The sequence below is a fragment of the Cervus elaphus genome, chromosome 6, assembly GCF_910594005.1.
Source record: "Cervus elaphus chromosome 6, mCerEla1.1, whole genome shotgun sequence".
NCBI classification, from domain to species: Eukaryota; Metazoa; Chordata; class Mammalia; order Artiodactyla; family Cervidae; genus Cervus; species Cervus elaphus.
Window position 1 is genome coordinate 44046299 of NC_057820.1, and position 22955 is coordinate 44069253.

At 36.3% G+C, this 22955-nt stretch overlaps 1 protein-coding gene across 5 annotated transcripts in view; it reads right to left on the minus strand.

The window, feature by feature from the left end:
* EXOC1 (exocyst complex component 1) overlaps nt 1–22955 on the minus strand; it is a 52409-nt gene that overhangs the window by 25162 nt on the left and 4292 nt on the right. For 3 of the 5 annotated variants that reach the window (XM_043906712.1, XM_043906710.1, XM_043906711.1), the window contains exons 2-10: nt 22025–22158; nt 18433–18563; nt 14626–14785; nt 9819–10006; nt 7807–8034; nt 7456–7588; nt 6763–6872; nt 5920–5973; nt 1888–2037 (exon numbers count right to left, since the gene is read on the minus strand). In XM_043906712.1, the coding sequence (XP_043762647.1) occupies nt 1888–2037; nt 5920–5973; nt 6763–6872; nt 7456–7588; nt 7807–8034; nt 9819–10006; nt 14626–14785; nt 18433–18563; nt 22025–22148 (1278 nt within the window). In that variant the 5' untranslated portion in view covers nt 22149–22158. The remainder of the gene's footprint in view (nt 1–1887; nt 2038–5919; nt 5974–6762; nt 6873–7455; nt 7589–7806; nt 8035–9818; nt 10007–14625; nt 14786–18432; nt 18564–22024; nt 22159–22955) is intronic. The other 2 variants (XM_043906713.1, XM_043906714.1) reach the window with 1 other exon arrangement.

Here is a 22955-nt window from a genome sequence, read left to right on the forward strand (position 1 = left end):
AATGTTGCCTTCTCTGACCATCCTTTTTGAAACCGCAACCTTTCTGATGTCCTAGCATTCCCTGCTTTATTTTCTCTAGAGTTCTCAGCAGTTCCTTCCGGCAGACTAGGACACTGACTTTTGTGTTGGTCCTTCTCCACTGGAATGCGTACTCTGAACAGGCACGTGTTCACCTGTCTCCTTCAGCGCTGTTATCTTTCGTGCATACAACAGCGTCAGCAAACAGCAGATGCTCAACGCGTTTGCTAAGTGAACGTGTGAATGGCTCTTTCTTGTCCGGCTGTGGCCACCTGTGTGTGTGTGTGCTCAGTCACTCAGTCGTGTCCCACTCTGTGACCCCACGGACTGTGGCCACCAGGCTCCTCTCTCCACGGGATTCTCCAGGCAATAGTACTGCAGTCGGTTGCCATTTCCTTCTCCAGGGGATCTTTCCAAGCCAGGGATCAAACCTGCATCTCCTACATTGACAGGTGGATTTTTTTTAATCATTGCGCCACCTGGGAAGCCCAAGTGGTATTTATCACTGTTTTAATCTCTACGTCTCACAAGTCTGGCACCATCCTGTCCCTTGTTTTTGGATTCTCTCTTGTGATTTATAATCTCTATTCCTACTATCATCTTCTTCGTTCAAGATTTCATTTCAGTTCATTATTGTATTAGGTTTTTAATTAGTTTCCCCTATCAAGTCTCTTCCTATGTGTGAAGAATGCTGTTAGGACTCACAACTCAGATTTTTCAACCTAACTTCTCACTCTTCTAGAATATGGAATTTCAGCTTCAGTCAGGCTGGCCTTCTTAAAGTCCCAGGAAAAGAGTCAAGTCCAATGTTTCCTATGAAGTTTTCTCCTGTGGCTACAGGTAATGAATTTCCTTTCTCTAACATGCTATACATTTAAACTCATATCCAGTTCAGCACTTAACTCTGGCCGGCTGTTTTAAGGACAATTGCTCTTCCCGGGCAGACCTGACACTCTCTGGAAGCAGGAGCATGTGTGGGAGCCACTTCTTATTCTTACATACGGATTAGTGAGTACAAAAGAGGCACACAGTGAAAATCTGGTGAGTGACAAAGAGATGTACCATAATATGATAATCCAATTTTTCCAGCTAGTGTGTCCCACAATCAGGAACAGAAATACCCATGTTTCTGTGTGCCTGGAACAGTGGAACATTTGCTTAATAAAGAGGCACACTGCATGTGCTTAAAAGAACAGATTACAGATTCTTATAAAGCAAATGCCTCATTGAAAATATAACTTCATACTCTCTAGTTTTTATACTGCACATAAAGCAACTCAGGAAATAATTATTTAACTAAACTAAATGATGCTTCAAGCTACAGTATGGCCTAATACTATACTGAAGTTCAAAATTTAGCTATTCTCCATCTAAGTAAATAAAATAAATGTTCTCCAGAGTTTTAGACTCTGTGGGAGAAGGCGAGGGTGGGATGTTCAGAGAGAACAGCATTGAAACAAGTATACTATTAAGGGTGAAACAGATCACCAGCCCAGGCTGGATGCATGAGACGGGTGCTCAGGGCTGGTGCAGTGGGAAGACCCAGATGGATGGGATGGAGGGGAGGCGGGAGGGGGGATCGGGATGGGGAACACATGTAAATCCATGGCTGATTCATGTCAATGTATGGCAAAAACCACTACAATATTGTAAAGTAATTAGCCTCCAACGAATAAAAATAAATGGGAAAAAAAAAAGAAAAAAAAATGTTCTCCTTAGCTAATGAGCACTAAGAAATTCAACTACTTGCTGCTTTTTTAAGAATATACAATAGTGCTTCAAATGTCACTTGCGGAACTGAACACATGACCTCTCGGTTCTAAAAGATAATGCTCTATACTCAGTGAGTAACTGACGTCAAATCCATACCTTTGTTAGTCCCTCATATTTTCGATAATCGGTACTCTTTAGCCACTCCATCAGCTTGGCATATCGGAGTAAGTCTCTATGAAATGGATGATGATTAGGTAAAGTCAGTTCAATAGAGTGCTGAGCAAGAGTTGAACTCTGATCATGACCCTAGAGTGAATAAATAAGTACATAAATATCACTGACAGTATAAAGAAACATTGTTGTAACTAAATATCCTTAATAATGATCAAGCATGGCCAAGCAAAAACAACAGAACATAGAAATATAAGAACTGAGTACTTACTTGTCTTTTTTTAATCATCCTGTGTATACAAACTGAACACCACCACCATAAAATAGTCATAAACACACAAGAATGACTCTCTGATAAATTGACTCATTTTATCTTTTAGAGTAGTTGAGAATGAATATTTTAATCAACTTTACCTCTCCCATAACATTTTACAATTGACTAAGCAAATAAATATCATGATATAAACTGTTACTAAGAAACACACACCAAACAGGGGAAGTCATTCAAAACAAATTGTCTACATCTATGATATTTCCATTAGAGTCTACGATATTTAAACAGCAGGTGAAAATGCACAGGACACAGAATGTCAGAACGAGGAAGAACTGCAGATGACTGCTTCCTGGGCTTTCCAGGACAGCGCTCAGTGCTCAGCTGCTGGGTCATGTCCTATTCTTTGCCAACCCTAGAGACTGTCTGTAGCCTGCCGGGCTCCTCTGTCCATGGGATTTCCCAGCAAGAGTACTGGTGTAGGTTGCCATTTCCTCCTCCAGGGGATCTTCCCCACCCAGGGACTGAACCTATGTCTTCTGCACTGCAGGCGGATTCTTTACCACTGAGCCACCTGGGAAGCCCTTTCCAGGATAACCCCTAATAATAATGTAATTTTAATTTTTCCATTAATTTTCTACAGAAGCAACTATATAATTTTGTTTTTAATCCTTGACATGTCTTATATAAATTAGTACATTTTCAATCAGCCTGAGACAGACGATGCATCCTGACTTTTCTTTTAGAGTCTATGGATCCAGTAGATCAGCTGATTCAACAGAACAAACTGAAATTCAAAGGGTTAAGTGATTCACACAGGTCACACAGGCAGAAGGCTAGAATCTGAACCTTAGTCATGTGTCTCACTTCTGTTTTCTTTTAAAAACATGCCAAACAAAATCATTTTAATCAGACTCAAAAACTGCCAAACGTCATTACAAACATTACATTTTAGAAATGTTTACCACATCAGAAGGATGACTGAGATTCCACTGAATCACAGATATTAGATACTGTACACAGATAGAGATTAGTTTTAAGTCTGCTAACGTCTCCAAATTGTGTCTTAATTAAGTTACACTAACTAAAAGGAAGGAGTATTTGACAAACTTGTTATTGCTGATAAATGTTTTTCAAATATTTTACCCTTATTAATAATAGTATTAGATATATTTCCATTATCCTTCCTTATTAATTTTTTCAATAATTCAAGACTCAAAATCATGGTTTATGTTCTTCTATAGCTGTTTACTCAGGTCACTGCATGTTAAGTTATATTATTTAATTTAATGTCAGGAAAGCTCTTCAATTAAAAACCTTCATCTCTCCTGCAAAATGGAAGAACCAACATTTATAGAGAATTTTACGGTTCACAAAGCTCTTCTACATATATTACTATTCAAAACTTCCTACTGTAAGTAGCATTTTCAGATCATCATCATGTGAAAATTCACTGATATAAAAACATTATTACCTTCAGACTATTAAGATATATTAAATATTGTTAGTGTTAACAGAAAGATTTTAAGAGAAACTGGTTTCAAAATATATAGGAAGGAGGAAAATAAAATACTTAAATTGCTTAATTCAATCAATAATATAGATAACTATCCTATCTAGAATTCAATTGTGCTAAGAATTTTACTCTTTATATACTTTAAAAATTAAGACATTGTTTAAAGTTTCTTATTATAGATAAATAAATTAGTAATGATAACTGAAAACCTTTTGAAAAGGACTGGCCATTCTAGATGCCTTTAAGAACACCATGATTCACGAGAAGATGTCAAAATATCAACATTAACAGGAGTTTTGGAAGAAGCTGATTCCAACCCTCATGAATGACTTTGAGGGGTCTAAGACTTCAGTACAGGAAGTAACTATAGATGTGGTAGAAAGCAGAACTAGAATTAGAAGTGGAGTCTAAAGATGTGACTGAACTGTTATAATCTCATTTAACAGATATTTAATGGATGAGAAGTTGCTTCTTACAGATGAACAAAGAAACTGGTCTCTTAAAAGAGAATCTACTCCTGATGAAGATGCTGTGAAGGCTACTGAAATGACAACAAAGGATTTAGACTATAATTAATACATAAACTTAGTTGATAAAACAAGTGGCAGGATTTGAGAAGACTGACTCCAATTTTGAAAGAAGTTCTACTGTGGGTAAAATGCTATCAAACAGCATTGCATGCTACAGAGAAATTGTCTGAGAAAGGAAAAGTTGATCATTACAGCAAACTTCACTCTTGTCTTATTTTAAAAAATTGCCATAGCTACCCCAATCTTCAGCAATCACTGCCTTGGTCCCCCAGCACCTTCAACATTGAGGAAAGACCCTCCACCAGCAAAAAGATGATGACTCAGATGGTAGGCTCAGAGGGTGGTTAGCAATTTTTAGTAATGAAGTATTTTTAAAATAAATGTGTACATTCTTCTGTTAGACATAATGCTATTGCACACAATAGGCTACAATACTGTGTAAACATAGCTTTATTTATGCACTGGGAAACCAAAAAATTTGTGTGACTTGCTTTACTGACACATTCACTCCATTGTGGTGTCTCTAAGGTAGCCCGTATACAGTGCTGTAGAGTTTTAAGTACACTACTTTTACCACATCCTCACAAGCATCTTGAGGGTAGCAGCCATTTCTTACTGTTACATATGGAGGACAGTGAGTCCTGTCACACAATGTGACACACAAATCAGACACACAATCAAAATTTGATGATGAACAAAGACATGTAACCCAATGCGGTAATCAAATCCTCCCAGTGTGTCCCACAACCAGGAACAGAAATCCCCTTGTTTCCCAACTCTTTGCTAGGTGACACGAAGTATTAAATTTAACACACAGAAAATCTCTTATCTGTACTTGGGACACTGTCTTTCATCTTCTTCAGCACATTCCAGGTTGTTGCAACATTCTGGTTTTTAACATGCATTACTCACATGTAACAACGCATATTAGATTTTCAGAACTGGGATGCATTCATTTTAAACAAAGCCATTAGTTTATAAGGCAAGGAAGCAAAATCACAAATAATAGCATGTTATAACAAACAATTAAGGGTGGAGAAAGGATTATCATTTACTGACTGGTATTTTCCGTACCATCTACAAATGTGGACTACACCCTGCCAACAGGATAATTTTAAAATACTAGGGAATTGTGTAAAAATAGATACTATTGAAATAATAGTGTAAGAAAAATGTGCATTAGTATTTCCTATGTGATTCCTAGGTTTACTTTTTTCCTGAAGCTTTTCAAGTCAAGTGGAATGTTAAGAGAGTCTTCCCCTGTTTCCCCCTTGCACGCTTAGTTAGCTGGCCTTCCTTTACTCCCACGGTACCACCATAACATACACCCTCCCTCAGTCTGTCTGTCTCCCTTCTCTAGATTGTGAGCAACTAGAGGAAAGAATCAGCCTCTCATCTATTCCAATGAAATGTCTGGAATGCATCTTTAATCACTTGGCAAATGACTTCCAAATAAAGGAGTGAGTGAGTGAATGAAAGAATGACAGAAAGAAAGGCAAGCAGAATGAGATTAAATGCCTTTTGGATCTAAATAAACTTTCTGTTATGGGACATTAAAAAAACTGCCACAAATATGGTTAACAGGTAGCTCAAATCAGTAAATTATAACTATAAAGATTCTGCTGCTATTAAGCTTAGTAAACTTTACAGGGGGAAAAAAAAAGAATCGGAGAAGCTGGAGCCAAAGTTGATGTACTCACAGGCACGGAAAGAAAGTAGGACCTGTTATAGAGTTGAAGGAGGGCCTGAGTAAACTAATCAGAAATAAAATAGAGTAAATACAATTGTTTCAGAATACTACAAAGTGAAAACAAAATAAGAACCTAGAATATCAGTCAGCATTTCTTGATGAACAAAATTTCACTCAACTTTTTTTTTGGCCCCAAATCCCTATTAAAGAGATGATAAATACACAAAATCTAATTTATGACACCTAATTTATTCAAGAAATATTAAGTCTAATTTATTATTTATTAAATAAAACACCTTCTAGTCAAACCCCTCTAAGGTACACTTAATAGTAACATTTATATCATTGCCACAACCTTAATTATAACACCCTTTCCACATAAAAATAGAGATAAAAGTTTTCTATAAGATTAAATCAACTAGAATTTACAATTGAGTTAGTCATTTTTCTCATATTTATAAGTATATGGAGCCAATGAAACACTGAAAACATGGAATCAAGTCCCTGTTCTCACTTGAAAATATTGAAAAATAAAACAGGCCAAACATTAAACACGTAACAAGTTTGGACTTATTTTTATAAACAAGATTGTCTAAATGGGGTATATGTAACATGCAAGCATAATTATTTAAAACTTAGGGAATTTTGGCTAAAAGGAACTGTCTTCACAGGAGACCACTGAGGCCCCCAAAACATCTATGAGCAAATACACACATATCTAAAAATATTAAAATCAAATAAATATATAAAGGAACATATTGTGCTCCCAATTAAATACATTAAAATTTTTTTTCTGTGACAATTTCATTTCAAGCTACAGGAACATGACAGTACTATAACAACATAAAATTACCTGTTGAACAAAAACATTGTTGAGGTGACTGGCCAGTCTCCGGGCAAACTTCTCTCGCAAATCACTGAACCGCTGCTGCTGCTGCTCAACTGCCAGAAGCATGTCATGGCCTGAAATCGTGACAGCTTATTCAACAGGTTAAAGAGCTCCCGGATGTCTAACGAGCGCATTTATAACAGAAGCCGTATTTCAGTTCTGAAGAACTCAACCTTTTACTGGTTTATGCGTGTGTTTATAAAAGAAAGGTAAGGGGGAAAAAACAGCATAACTCAGCAATCCTCACGCTGTGGTCTTGCCTCAGCCTCACCTGGGAACGGTCAGAAACATGGATTGTAAGGCCTCAGAGCAGACCTACTGCTTCTGGGGTGGCCCCGAGCAGTGATCCCGATGCAAGCTCAAGTTTAGGAACCGCTGGTCTAGCAAAGCCTTATGGCATCTACTTTGTGCTAGGTTCTGTGAACAGCACTGAAGAAAAATCCTGGTGCTAACGTAGAGTCACTGATGGTCAATCAGAAGGTACTGAAATGAAGAAGTTCTTCGTGCCAATATAAATTATGTTTGATAGTAAGTGAAACTTGTTTCAATAGCTAATAATCTAACCCTAAACCAACTGCCTCATGGACTTCTTGTCAAAAGCTTTACACTAAGTCAGAAGCTTCGTCCTAGGTTCTTGGGCAGATTTTATGGTCATACCTGGTCGCAGAGCTACATTCATGCACTGCAGCAGGGCATCTGCAGCATTGGTGCAGGCCTCAATGCCCCTGGAAGAAGAAAGATCTCCTTCCTCAAGTGCCTTTATATGACCTTTGGCCAGGTCCATGTGGTTCTGGAATGTAAATAAACACACCATTTGTCTGTGCACTCTTAGGAAGTTTATAGGTAAGATGCTAGGCAATCCTATTACTGTGTGTTTGAAACTTCAGTATTTTTAAATCTTGCTCTCCTAAGGAAATTAGAAAATATTTGCAAATGGGCTTTAGAGATCATTAGTTTTTTGTTTTTTTGTTTTTTTAATTGTTGTTAGTAGTTTATAACCATGCTTACCACAAGGAACTCTATCTCAGACAGGAGTTTTACGTTATTAGTGTTACTGAGATGAATGAGGTGGTTGCTTTCGGAGATCTGATCCATCTGTTCTTTTACACTTTGGAGCATTTCCTCATAACTGCTCAGTTTCAATTCAATCTGATCCACCTCCTTGAGAGCCTCATCCAGTAACTTCATTAGGATGTTGACTTGCTTTTCAGAGGCCATGATAGACTGGATGTTGGCCTACACAGTTAAAAAGAGAAGTAATAGTTCATATTCTCAAATGAAATATCCATAAATCTTTGACAGCAGAGTGACTCAGCAGCAGCGGCAACCAAGGCTGACATACACATCTACACGTCTACTTTAATTGGCTGCTTTGTGTTTACACTCCACTTTTTCACACAGTATTTCAGGGAAGCACACGTCCCCTTACGTGGAGGTTAGGGACCAGATCTCAATACCGCATATTTAGGGCATGCGCCATGATGCATCATCAGCAATGGTGGACTCTCATTTCTGTAAGCTTAGTGGCGTTAGGTTATACCGTCTCTGACACTGCTTCCAGCTCTATCAACTATAGACATTTTCTATAATCTGCAATATTTATGTAAAACCCTAAACAAAAGCATAATAATCACCTATGCTAATACGTTAGTTAAGAGGGTAGCAGTAGCATGCCAGTCTTTAACAGATACATGGAACTAATTTATAACTGTAGCATGATTTGTACTAATAGGATGTGGAAGAGCCTATTGCCATAAGATAGCTCCTTCTACAATATTCTTTCTTTTCTCTTTCATTTGCAACTACTTTTTTTTCCCAGACAAAGTAGCAACAAACCACCCACCCCTTATTAATATTTTCTAAAGACTCTATTGATTCTGAATTCCCTGAAATATGGAAGCTTTCAAATCCAAAATTAAACTGCAAAGTAATATGATGACTTGGAACAGATGCAACATTCACTAGAAAATACAAACCACAAAGCCACATTAAGAAGGCAGATAACATGATATGAGGAAAAAATTTGGATAAAGAATTAAAATAATATCATTGTATGGGTGATGCTAAAATTTCACATGTTATTTTATATACTATTCATAATAACTCCCTTGTAGGTGCAGCCCAACTATAAAGCAGCAGAGCTCTGACCCACTGAATCTTAAGCAGCAGAGCTGTGACTTGAACTGATCCAGGACAATTTTCACTTCAACATCTTGAAGTCTCTTCTAGGCTTTACTTTCAGAGAGTTTTACAAATTTGTAAGCTTGGACTATTGGTGTAATCTCTGGACCCCAGTTCAACCTTATAACTTCTGTACCTTTCATGTATAAAATGCCAACACTCTTTTAAGTCTTTAAAACATTCCTTATTCTCTGAGAGTTTTTCGTAAATGCATACTTTGCCTAATAAAAGGACACCCCCCCCACAAAACACTCATTTTAGATTTTTCTCATAAGAGAGGTACTACTTGTAGCTTTTTACTTCCTAAAGATGTACATTTAGATACAAGCTCAGATATGTGCATACAAATAAACAGGATCTATTCCAAAGCAGTTCACAGGAGGAGTCAAACATCCTTTTGCCCTGGCTCTCCTGTTTTCACTACACTATTTTGCTCTCTTTGGGTAAAGGATTCACTTCTTTCAGCTCACTCTCTCTCCTTCTAACTTGTACCTATTTTTTCCCCCCCAAACCACAAAAATGTTATTCTCTTGCCCTGAACTATTCTTAAGTGTTTCAGAGGCTGGGGGAATCAACCCAGGGTGGTTTCTGGTTGGCTACTTTCTACTTCCATCACTTCATATCAAGAACCTCCCCAAATCCAGAACCTCAGCCAACTGCCTTCACTGGCCTAACAGGAATGGTTCTGTCTTTGGACCAAGGACAGTGAAAGACAGAGGGAGGGCAGCTGGTAATGCACCTCTGGGGAAAGACAGCAACAATCACACTGCCTAGGTGAACGTCACCAGTGTCCTCAGTTTACCACACATCACTAGTCACACGTTACAAGAAAGGCTTACCCCATCTAACACCTGCAGCTCTCTGGACAACCTTTCTGCAAAGGCCTCCGCATTGGAAATTGCATATTCACAGCCTTCCATCATTATCTCAATATCCTGCTCTTCTCTTGCATTTAACTCTTGGTATTCATCCACTGCCTCTTCGTCACCTCCTGTCACACTCTGATTTTCTCCACTTGGAACAGATTCTTAAAAGAGGGTAAAAATTTAAAATAAGGTAGTAAAAAACTAGGAAGTACAACAGCATTGTACTTATAGGTAAGGTCAGTTATAAGCACAGGTCACATTTAGTGGCTGAAAAATAGGAAAAAATGATTCAAAATATATGAAAAAAAACTTATTTTTATGAAGAACCGCATATGTTAACATAATGTCTATTATAACAAAAGCATGCAGTCTAATTTATTGACTTGTGTTAAAACAGGCCTTAGTCACACTTTCCCAAAACATAATTAAACTATAAAACAAATATAAAACTGGAAATGAAACACGTGTACAAGCCTAACCTTTTTTTTTTTCCTACCTGAGATAACTGTTGCTCTAATACAATAATGCTTATGAATTCAGGACACATGAGAAACAATTTGCTTTCCTTTTTGTCCCAGGTAACACCTTCTTCTGTTAATTTTGTTCATTTTGTCTTTGTTATGTTTTGTGTTTTCCTCCAAATAACTTTCAATTGAAATTTTAAAAATGCATCTACAATTCATAATTTATTTTGGGCAATGAAAATATTAACTGAACTTTCCATTTCTCTCTGTAAAAATTTTTCACATGTGTTTATAAAATTTCTAAGGATCAGCTAATAGAAACTTTCTCAATATCTGTATAGTAAGAACAACATCATGGCTGTGTAAAACTACAAAAATTTCAGCTGTCTTCCTGCTTCAAAACAAAAGACCAGGAGGTCAGGAATGAGATGCTTTCTAGATAAATGTTTCAGTTCACTTTCTGGAAAGAATAGACTCAGCATATGGGATTTTATATAAATCTTGAGATGGAGAGATAAAATGAAAAAAATAATTTTACCCTTAAATGAACCTAAGTTACTGATTTTCAACAATTCACAGGACACGATTTAAAACACAAATTCCAAGTGTTTTAGATATTCATTATTTTGTATGAAAATGAGAATCTACATTCAGCATGACGACATATGTTAACTTGTCCTTGAACAAAACACACCTAATTCAAAGTAACAAATGATTTACTCTTAAGAATGCTAATTAGGCAGGTTTAGATAACATGCCAGAAAAAAAGGAGGGGCTAAAACTTTCGGCACAGGCAATTACAGACTGCAGTACACAAACACAAGTCCCTTAGAGCAGCATCTCCCAGCTCCCAGTCCTTTCCAACAGTCACTCTGGAAATGTTAAAAGTGTTTTGTGTGCAGCATTTTAGCCACTAGGGGGCAGGGGACGCCCAGATCATTCTTCACAGCTCCTTACACAAGTAAACATTTAAAATAAACAAATATTTTAAATGATCATAATTGTTTCAGAAGTATTTTCTCTTCCATAAAACAGTTCTTTGGAAGTCAATAATGAATACTATCATTAATTTTTATTAGCATATGGATTTTGTTGTAATACACTTTTCCCTGCACACAATTTCATAAAATATGCAACCAACAGTAAAGAACAATGGCAAGTAATAAAAATATATGGAATAGAATAAGAAGAAAAGGTGTTACGCACCTTCTGTAACTTTAGGCAGTTCTGGAGAGTAAAAAGGTATGAAAAAAGCAGAGGAAAGTAAGCAAAGAATATTAGCTGGGTAGAAATGTACACAGGTTTAAATATTAAAAATACTACCCACATCTCATTTGTACTTCATGCTAAATTAAAGCTTAAAAGACAATGTCAAATACAACTACCAGTTGGAAATATTCATAAGAAGCTAAATTTCCAGAGTTCATTTTTCTTATTAATTTTCTGACAGTGACTAAAAATACATTTATCTTTCTATTTTCTCTTAGTAACATACAGTACTGCCGAGGCCTTGGAGGAGAAAACTGGAAAACAGATTACTTCCTGGGCATTATTTTTAGGTCAGTTGTGACTCATGCATTTAGTCTAGTTATTTTCACTCAAGACCCAAAACCTTTACCCAGACACTCCCTCACAATGGATTAGTCATAAAACATTGTTAGAAAGGACAAAATGGAAGCAATTTAAAAAAACACACAGGATATCAGTTCAAGCTGGCTCTTAAGAATTCAAGTCAAAGATTAAATAAAAAAAAAATCTGGCTGTAAGAATGAAAAAGAAAAGGCCAAACAAAATCTTCTAACTTAACCTGTTAACAAAGCCCTGTTTTAAAAATATTCTACCAAGAAGCCCCAGTTACTAGCATGAACATTCAGTTGTCACCAATGAAAACTACTAAAGCTGTTACTGCAATGAACAGTCTTACTTGAATGATTATTTAGCTCTTAAAAGGAAATGGTGATAATTTCTCATTTGTTTTCTAACATAACCCAAAGCTTAGAGACTTAAAAAAAAAAACAACCAGTGGCCATTATTTTAAAGTCCAGTAAAACATTAAACTAGTTTATAGTCATTAATAAAACTACTATATAAACTCAATTAAATCAAAGCAGTAGCTACTGATATATAGAAAGTGATTTTCAAAATGAGATACTTAAGGATCTTAGTATTCTTAAAATTGATCTCAATTAGGTTAATGTTTATAAAAATGTCTACACCTTTGCTTAAGGCTCTGAAAAATTAAATGTCTTTTCTTTTTTTAAAGCTAGTCACATTATTCTCAAAAAACAGCAATACTCTTTTTATTGATTTTGGTGCTATTCCTCAATGAGATAAATACAGGTAGAGTATGTATTTTCCCATATATACTGGTTTAAAATACATTTTAGGCAATAAGTAACAACTTGAAATATATAATATTTGAAAATGGAACAGAAAACTTATGGATCATTCACTGATCAGAATGTTCAATCCTGAAATGCTGAAAAAGAAAAAAAAATTAAATAGCTCAGCTGGTAAAGAATCTGACTGCAATGCCAGAGACCCCGGTTTGATTCCTGAGTCAGCAAGATCTGCTGGAGAAGGGATAGACTACCCACTTCAGTATTCTTGGGCTTCCTTGGTGGCTCAGCTAGTAAAGAATCTGCCTGCAATGTGGGAGACCTGGGTTGGATCCCTGTGTTGGGAAGATCCCCTGGAGAAGGGAACAGGTACCCACTCCAGTATTCTGGCCTGGAGAATTCCATGGACTGTATGGTCCATGTGGTTGCAAAGAGCTGGACACGACTAAATGACTTTCACTTTCACTCAGAGCACATTAAGCTATTATTCAAGGCATGGAAAATCACCATAAATTCCTTAAAGGTCACCAGAGGCTAACGCTGGCGAGATGGCAGCCCCGAGATCTTGGACACGAGGCCAGCCCCAACGCACAGAGGAGTGCAGGGCCCCCGCCGGTTCCAAGCCTCAAGCCCGAAAGCTGTAACTAATTAACAAGTGATGGTCAAGAATGCTACATTTAAGGAGAGAAAGATAGGCGGCCGAGCAGCAAAGGAATTAAGTAAAACAAAATGGAGAAAGGACAGAGGCCAGCAGTTAAGCCAAACAACAGTCTGAAACACCTGAAGTTGACATTTTTATAGGTCAGAATGGTTGAATATTGGCAATTTCAGATGTTTCAACTTGACAGAACAGAAGCCTCTATTTTTAAGTACTAATATACAACTTAGGACAAATCTTTCTAACATATAACTTAGGACAAATCTACTTATTTTCTTCCCCTTAGTAAAGAGGGGCTACAACTCTGTCCACCTGCTGCTACTTCAATTATTTTCCTTGAGATGAGGAATACAACAAATTGTATCTGCAAGGCACACAGAACCATCTTCTCACAACATGTGTGCCCTTATAAAAGAAATTTTAAAGATACAGAAAAAAAACACCTCATTGTACATTTTCAATAACAGTAGAGTTTTTGTCTTATAACACAAAATAATCCCTAGTGATATTCCTGAAGATGTATGATCTAAAATACCTTAATTTATTTCATGTCTAAGGACTTTACCCTATATAACAGAATAATAATCACTAATATACAATTGAGTACTTATACAGCTTTGGCACTGTTCTCATCATGTTCATATATTGAGTAATTTAACCCTTACAATACTCTTATGGAGTTGATACTATTATCTCTGTTTCTGAGATAAGAGAAATTGAAACAAAGAGTAAACCAAGGTCACAAAACTATAGTAAGGGACAAAACCAAGATTTGAATCCAGGCAGTCTGACTCCAGACTTGTATTCTTAAATACTACACCTATATACTACACAAAAATACAGCTATAAAGATATTCATCTCAGAGTTGTTTAAAATAAGCAAAGATTGTAAAACTTTTAAAAAGAGACTAGTTAAAAAATATCCAATACATTGTATATCCAATACAATGGAATACTATGGTGCCATTAAAAATACTGTTCAGTAAATGTTTAATAACATGGAAAATGTTCACGACACATTATATGAAAAAGAATGGGAGGTAACAACGTAAATTTATTTAAAAACAAGTATTTAAATATGCATAGAAAAAAAAGACTAGAAGAACATCTAACAAAATGTTAACAGTAGTTATATTTCAGGATTAAGTTTATTAAGTGACTGAATCAATTTTCTATAACAAATAAGCATCACTTCTGCACAAGGAAAATTATTTTTTAAAAAAGATATTTCAGAGTTTTAATTACTTTGAAGAATGCCAAATTATATATTCACTTACAGATATACTTTATTTTACATATACATTTTTATTTAACTTTACCTTCCAGAAGCTGTGAGCTAACATTGACAAAATCAATTTTCTTCCGAAGATATCGCTGATTTAATTTCCAAATGCATGAAATAAATGCATTCTTTTCAGCAGTGCTGCTGGCAACCCATTTATATATTTTTTCAAAATGTAAATCAAATTCAGGATTTTCCTGCAATAAAAATACACAATATCTATAATTCAATAAAACAAAAAGCTGAAGCTGTTGTTGGAAACAAAAATCACCATTAAAAATCAACTAAGTAACTTGTAGAAAATGGTTTAGAAAATTCAACTTATAGCAAAAATTTATTTGCCTCCCAAAAGAAGCTGAATTAAAAACAACATAGTTGGCAATTTCCCTTCTATATCCCTTAGGTCTATACGTGAAAGTACAGGATGTCTACTTAACGGCAGGTGTTTCAGCTTCCTAATTTATAAGATGACAATGGTGTTGAGTTTTGATTTTTCTTTTTAAATTGCCTTTTGGGGTTTCAGAGTTACACTTTTTCTTTAATAATGTGCTATTATTCATAACTGTGATTTGACACTAATTCCTTATAACATATGAGAAAAAATACAATTTATATCTGAGTGTGGTTTCCAAGAACACATGAGGTGGAAACGAGGGACTGCTCCTGATCAATTCTGAAAACACAGAATAATTAAGAGTGTTTCAAAAGTAAAAAGTACTGGTGGCCTTATTTTAATGAAAAAGAAGTTCAATTGATGTGAGAGAACTGCAGAAAAATTATTACATAAATAATTTCATGCCTTGATATTCTCCCTTGAATGCAGAACTACTTGATTACTATATAAAAAATGAAAACACATAGATGTATACTTTTCTTCACATCTAAGGAATTAAAAAATAGTCTCAAATGTTTTTAATGTCCTGTAGAAGGCTAATCATACATTCCATTAGTTTAAAGTGTTGTTTAGGGGGGTAAAATATAAATAAAGACCACAAACATGGAAGGAAAGTGATACCAGACTTGTATTATGAAGATCTGAGATAATTTAATGATTAAGACTTGACATATTACAGTAGGATGGTTGTATTAATTAATTTATAGCTCAATAAGCAGAACTAAAATGACAAGAGATTAAAAACTTTCATTTACAATGAAAAAGTAATTGTAATAAATTGTTGCAGTCACTATGAAAAACAGTATGGAGGTTCCTCAAAAGACTAAAAACAGAGTTGCCATATGATCTAGCAATCCCATTCCTGGGCATGTATTGGACAAAACTATAATCTGAAAAGATACACGCATCCCAATGTTCTCTGTAGCACTATTCACAATAGTCAAGACATAGAGACCACCTAAATATCCACCAACAAATGAATGGATAAAGATGATATGGTACATATATACACTGAAATACTACTCAGCCATAAAAAAGAATGAGACAATGCAATTTACAACAAATGGATGCAACTAGAGACTGTCATACTAAGTGAAGAAAGTCAGAGAAGGACAAATACCATATATCATTTATATATGGAATACAAAACATGACACAAATGAACTTATCTGCAAAAGAGAAAGAGACTCACAGACACAGAGAACAAACTTGGGGTTGCCAAGGGGAAGGAAAAGTGGGGGGGGGGGACATGTTGGGAGTCTGGGATTAGCAGATGCAAACTATATATATATATAGAGAGAGAGAGAGAGAGAATGAATAAACAAGGTCCAACTGTATAGCACAGGGAACTGTATTCAATATCCTGTGATAAACTATAATGGAAAAGAATATATATATATATGTCTAACTGAATCCCTTTGCTGTAGAGCAGAAATTAACACAACATTGTAAATCAACGGTACTTCAGTAAAATACACTTTAAAAAAAAGGTAATCTATAAAGAAATCTAACAGTCTTGGCAACTAACACGAAACTTGATGGGAAATGACCTCTTCCCCGGGAATATTTCCCATAATGCCATAAAAGAAGCTGAGTGCTCCAGCACCAACACTCACACAAATCAATGTGTGATGCTAAATGGCTGTTAGGCTGTGTATAAAATTTTTATGTTTTATATCCATATATAGCATACACATACGAAGGTGCTTGCATAAAATGAAAAAAAAAAAATCCATTAAGCAAGTCAGCAATGAGGTGTCAGCTGAGGAACGTATTCAAATAAGCATTCAGCAATGTTAGTGAATTACACAAGTCAATGGGCTTATGAAATGTAAAACTATTGAAGAGAAGAAAGCTTTTTAATCAAGGTGAGTTTCTAAAAAGCCCTTAAAGTATTTTGTCTTAAACAGAAAATCTTTCCTCTTGATGCTTCCCATGTTAACAGAAATTATTATATAATGCAAAGTGTTTTTAAAAATCTCATTTTCATGTTCTTTTCAAATACATACACATGCACCCACACTCAAAGCACCTGTCAGACACCGTTTTCCACATTCCACATTTTTTAAAAAATTGGGTGCTTTGTAGGAATGAACAAAGGCCCCGTTTCCCTAAAATACTTAAAGAGGCATTCTCTCCACTTTGAAAGAAATCACAACTCCACAGATACGCAGGACTCTCCTAAACTTGTTTTTGTCTCTTTAAAAAATTTGTTTGCACCTGACTCAACTGCTTGTCATTCTGTCCAGCTTTTAGATCCTCAGAGGTCTGAATCAGGGTCAGCCTAAAACCAGACTTGTATTTTATCAGGCTGCTCTACAAAGGCAGAGCTTTTCACTCCCCTGTGCCTTTTGAATCAATGTAAGGACCTGAAGAGCTCACTCAAAGGGCACCTGCAGTTCCAGTACTGTAAGCCTTGCCCCATCCACAGTACGGAGGATATGCTGCAAGGCACCTCTGGGAGGGCCCGTGGGCTGCAGAGGAAGACGAGGGCAGGCTTAGAGAGGCTGAGGAGGAGGAGGAGGCACATGCTTTAACCTGAGAGCTCTACTTGACTTCTTTTTTTTTTAATTTAAGGGGTACAGCTGTGAAAAGCCTTGAACTGTCAGGAATAAAGGTGCTCCTTTATCATGATTATATTATTCAACCTTCTTGGAATTTGAGAGTGACTTAAGCGAAAGGTGTGATATCTTACTTCTTTAATATCTTACATTTTATTCTTTCTGGAGAAGGAAATGGCAGCCTACTTCAGTATTGTTGCCTGGAAAATCCCATTGACAGAGGAGCCTGGTGGGCTACAGTCCATGGGGTCGCAGAAGAGTTGGGCATGACTTAGTGACTTAACAACAACAACTGTACTCTTTAAAGTCCTTAGAATAAGGGGTGTAACTCAGCGCCTTCACTTGAGCCACAATGTTCAAACCATGGCTTCACAGGGCCGGCTCAGCTGCCTCAGCCGATGATTCTGCATTAATTTGTGAGGGCTACCTGAGGAAGATTCACTTTGATTATACTTTTCGTGATTTTTTTTCTTTTTTCTTTTTTTATGTGATTTTGAATAAGGTTTTACCAAAACAATGATTTTTTTAAAAACTCACACTACAAACCACCTTAAAATCCATACTAATTCACGGATTCTATACTAAGTATTCCTAATCTAAACAAAGAAATGTACAGTCAAGGTTATTTTGCTCTAATTATGTAGCTTATGAACAAACATAACTGCAGCTCAAAAAAACCCACAAACAATGAAACAAGCTTACATATTTACTTATTTTCAGTAGCCTGAGACTGAGAAGTGGGAGAATGGAAGGCTGGACCATACACTGTAGTCTAATTCAAGGTTAGGTGGTGAACCACTGGGTCACAAAATAAGTTTAGATCATCTTAGAAGTCAATATACTATGTTCTAAAATGAAAGACATGTCAAAGAAAAAAAGAAAAACATACTTTAATAGCATCCTTGGCATCTACCACAGCCAGGTCTCGAAGGGCCCAAGCAATCTGCCTTTTGTAAAAATCTCCTTTATCAGATTTCTTGACTTTGACCACCTTCACCTGTACAGGGCGTTCAGTTGTCACTGTTGAATAAAACATACACTTTCATTAGAGACTTTATTCATTTCCTCATTCTTCATTCATTCATTCATTGCAAACAGCTGTCAAATGCCTGGTGTTGTTTAGTCGCTAAGCGGTCTCTGACTCTCTGCGACCCTCATGGACTGTGTAGCCTGCCAGGCTCCTCTGACCATGGGATGTCCTGGGCAAGAATACTTTAGTATGTTGCCACTTCTTTCTTTCTTCAGGGGATCTTCCTGATGCAGGGACTGAATCTGTGTCTCCTGCATTGGCAGGCAGATTCTTGACTGCCACCACATGATACTAAAGCAGGAATAGTATTTCATAACAAATGCTATGACTGAGGAATACACACATTACTAAAAGAATCTAAATCAGACTACAGGGTCAGAGGGAGATTCCTTAAGAAGTAAAACTCTTAAAACTCAACAATAAGAAAAAATATTCTGATTAAAAAAAGGGCCAAAGACCTTGACAGACATCCAGCCAAAGAAAACATACAGATGGTACATAAACATATGAAAAGATGCTCCACATCATTTCTCATGGGGAAAATGCAAATTAAAACAATAGGGAGATACCACTACACACCCACTGTTGCTTAGTCACTAGTCGTGTCTGACTCTATGTGACCCCACAGCCTGTGGCCCGCCAGGCTCCTCTGTCCATGGGATTTCCCAGGCAAGAATACTGGAGTGGGAGGTCATTTCCTGCTTAGAATGGCCAAAATCCAGAGCACTGACAAGACCAAACACTTGTGAGGATGTACAACAACATGTACTGTCACCTACTGATGGTGGGAACTGAAAATGGTATAGTCGCTTTGGAAGACAGTTTGGCAATTTCCTAACAAAACTAAATGTACTCATACCATACAGTCTAGCAATCATGTCCCATAGTATTTACCAAAAGAATCTGAAAACATGTCCACACAAAAACCTGCACACGGATGTTTATAGCTGCTTTACTCAAAACTGACAACCTGGAAGCAACCAAGATGTCCCTCAGTAGGTGAATGGTAAGTAAACTGTGGTACATCTGGACAATGGAATGTCATGTGGTGCTAAAAACGAGTAAGCTGTAAGCCATGAAAACCAGTGGCGGTAACTTAAATGCATATGACTAGATGAAAGAAACCAGTCTGAGAATGCTACGTACTATTTGATTCCAATTACTATTTGGTCTTCTGGAAAAGGCAAAACTATGGGGACAGTAAAAAGATCAGTGGTCACCAGGAATTGGGGAAGAGATGAACATGCAGAGCAGAGAGAATTTTTAGGGCAGTGACAATACTCTATGACATTATAATGACAGATATATGTCATTATCCATTTGTCCAAACCAACACCAAGACTGAACCCTAAGGTAAACTATGGACTTCGGGTGATTATAATTTGTTAATGTAGGTTTATTTTTGGTGACAAATGTGACACTGTGGTGAGTGGTGGAGAAAAGCTATGCATGTAAGGGTAAAGGTATAAGTGGGAATTCTCTGTACCTTCCTCTCAATATTCTTGTAAACCTAAAACTGCTCTAAAAAAAAATAAAGTCTTAAAATGTATTAATGCTAACAAGAATTATCATTTATGATGGTATAAAAAATCTAGGAATAAATAAATACCTAGGAGTAAATACAACACATGTGCAAAAGCCTTTAAAATTATAAAACTTACTTAAAGTCTTTTAAACTATAATCCTTGTTGAAAGGCATTAAAGACCAAGAGAACCACACCATATGCATGAACAAGAAGATTTTATATAAAAATGCACATTCTCTCCAAAGTGAACTACAGATTCAAAACAATTCCAATAAAAATCCTAACAAAATTTGGAACATGACAGGTTGATTATAAAATTTAGATAGAACAACGAAATACCCACAAGACAACATTAAAAACCAGATATAAGAAAGGGCCCAGAAAAAAACAAACACATCACTACAAACATGGACACAGGTAAATCAAAGACTGAAATATGAAAGGTAAAATTATAAAACTTGTAGACGGTAATACAGGAGAATACTTTTAAGAGCTTCCCTGGTGGCTTAGACGGTAAAGAATCCGCCTGCAATGCAGGTGACCTGGGTTTCATCCCTCGGTAGGGAAGATCCCCTGGAGAAGAGAGTGGCAACCCACTCCAGTATTCTTGCCTGGAGAATCCCATGGACAGAGCAGCCTAGTGAGCTACAATGCACGGGGTCACAAAGAGTCAGACACGACCGAGCGACTCACACACGACATGACACATGACAGGGGAGGGAAGGACATCTTAAACAAGAGACAAAAAGGCCGTAAGTGGTCAGATAAACGATCAGATTGACTAATCTGATTTCATTAAAATTATAAATGTCATCAAAGGCATCTTAAAACGAGAAACCACAAGCCACAAGCCAGGATGCATATAACCAACAAATTAGCACCCACATTATATAAAGACCTCAAAGAATCAACCAACCGAAAAGGACAACCAATACAGTAGAAAAATGAACAGAAGGCTTAAACAGGCAAATTTAGGCAATAAATGACTGACAAATTCATGAACAGAGACGTAATCTCATTTTTATTTAGGGAAATACAGTTTAAAACCACAATGAGATTCTATTCCACACTCGCCAGATTGGAAACAATTGACAGTCTGTCAAAACCCAGTGTCAAAACCAAGTTTAGAGTAAGATGTGGAGAACCCAAAATACACACTGCCTGTGGGAGTACAATCAGTACAACTACTTTTGAAAATAATCTGTTATTATAGTGTTGAACATTCACATGCCCGTGACCCAGCAATCTCATACTTAGCTATCTACCCCAGAAAATTCTTGCCTATATACTGGCAGACAAGGACAAACATGTTTTGTTGCCTGAATAGCAAAACCTGGAGACAAATCTCCTGGTCATCACTAGTAGGATGGGTAAGTAAACAGCTGTACTCTCAGAATAGAACACTACATAGCAATGGAAATAAAAGACTTACAGCCATGGGAGAAAAACAGAGGTAACACTCACTAACATGAACCTACTGATGAGTGGAAGTCACAAATGAATACATGTGTTACAATTCAACTTATGCTCAGTTTAAAGCAAATCTGATAATATATTATTTGAGATTACAAACATATGTGGCAAAATGATAAAGAAAAGCAAGGAAACAGTAAATCAAAACTCAGGATACTTGTTACCTCTTAATGAGGGAGGAAAGGGAATGGGAGCAGGGCAGGGTACACAAGCGACTTCAAAGGTAACGGTAATATTCCTTTTATTCTGGGTGGTGGCTACACAAGTGTTCATACCTTTATAAGTTATGGAAGTGCTTTTGTATCTTTTTAAGATTTAATTAAAGACAACTGAAAAAAATGAATTTGCTGGCCCAACAGTTTTTCCAATCATAGAGACAATGAGAATATTTTATAAACAACCAGGAAATGTCTCCAAGGAATAAAAGAAATCTTTCCTTATTAAATACTCACCCGTGGCACATAAAAAACAGTTCTTTTTCTTTTTTCCTGCCTTGCAGACATTGACAATACTCAGCAGGCGTTCATCATTCGGAGTAAAAATGTCTCTTTGTAATGCATGCTTGATTGCTGTCATGTTTACTCAGCTGAAAAATTCAGAGTATAGATATTACACTCGTCAAAATCATTCTTCTTATATTGTTCCATTTAGGATTAGGAAAAGACCTTATTTATGGTTAATAAGCATGGGGGAGTAATTTCATACATTTGTACACTAACATCATAAAGATAAGACACTGTGTGTTTGGAAAAGAAATTAGAGAACCAGTATTATCAAACTCTAAGATCTTTGGAAGTGCTCACCAAATATTAAATATTTTTTAAAAAGATTTAAGAAAAATTAAAAGGCCCATTCCCAATATTTAAATATAAATTTCTTATATAAATAACTTTTACAACTCAACAACAAAAAAACAAATAACCCAATTAAAAACTGAGCAAAGAGTTTGCGAGACATCTCTCCAAGAAGACATATGAATGGTTAAAAATGACATGGAAAGATGCTCAACATCATTAGCCATTAGGGAATCATAAATGAAAACAATGAGATACCTACCAATTTACACCTGCTAGGATGGCTAAAATTAGAAAGACAAGTGTTGGTAAGGGAGCTCTCATATACTCCTGATGACTGTAAAATACTGCGGCTGCTCTGGAAAATAATTTGGTGGTTCCTCAAACAGTTAAATGTGAATTTACCACATGACCCAGCAATTCCACTCCTAGGTATATACTCAAGAGAACTGAAAATGTCTGTCCACACAAAAACACGCCCATAAACATCCACTGCAGCCTTATTCACAATAGCCCAAAGTGGAAACATCTCAAATGTCCTGGGGAACAACAAAATGAAATATATCCATACAGTGGCATATTATTTGGC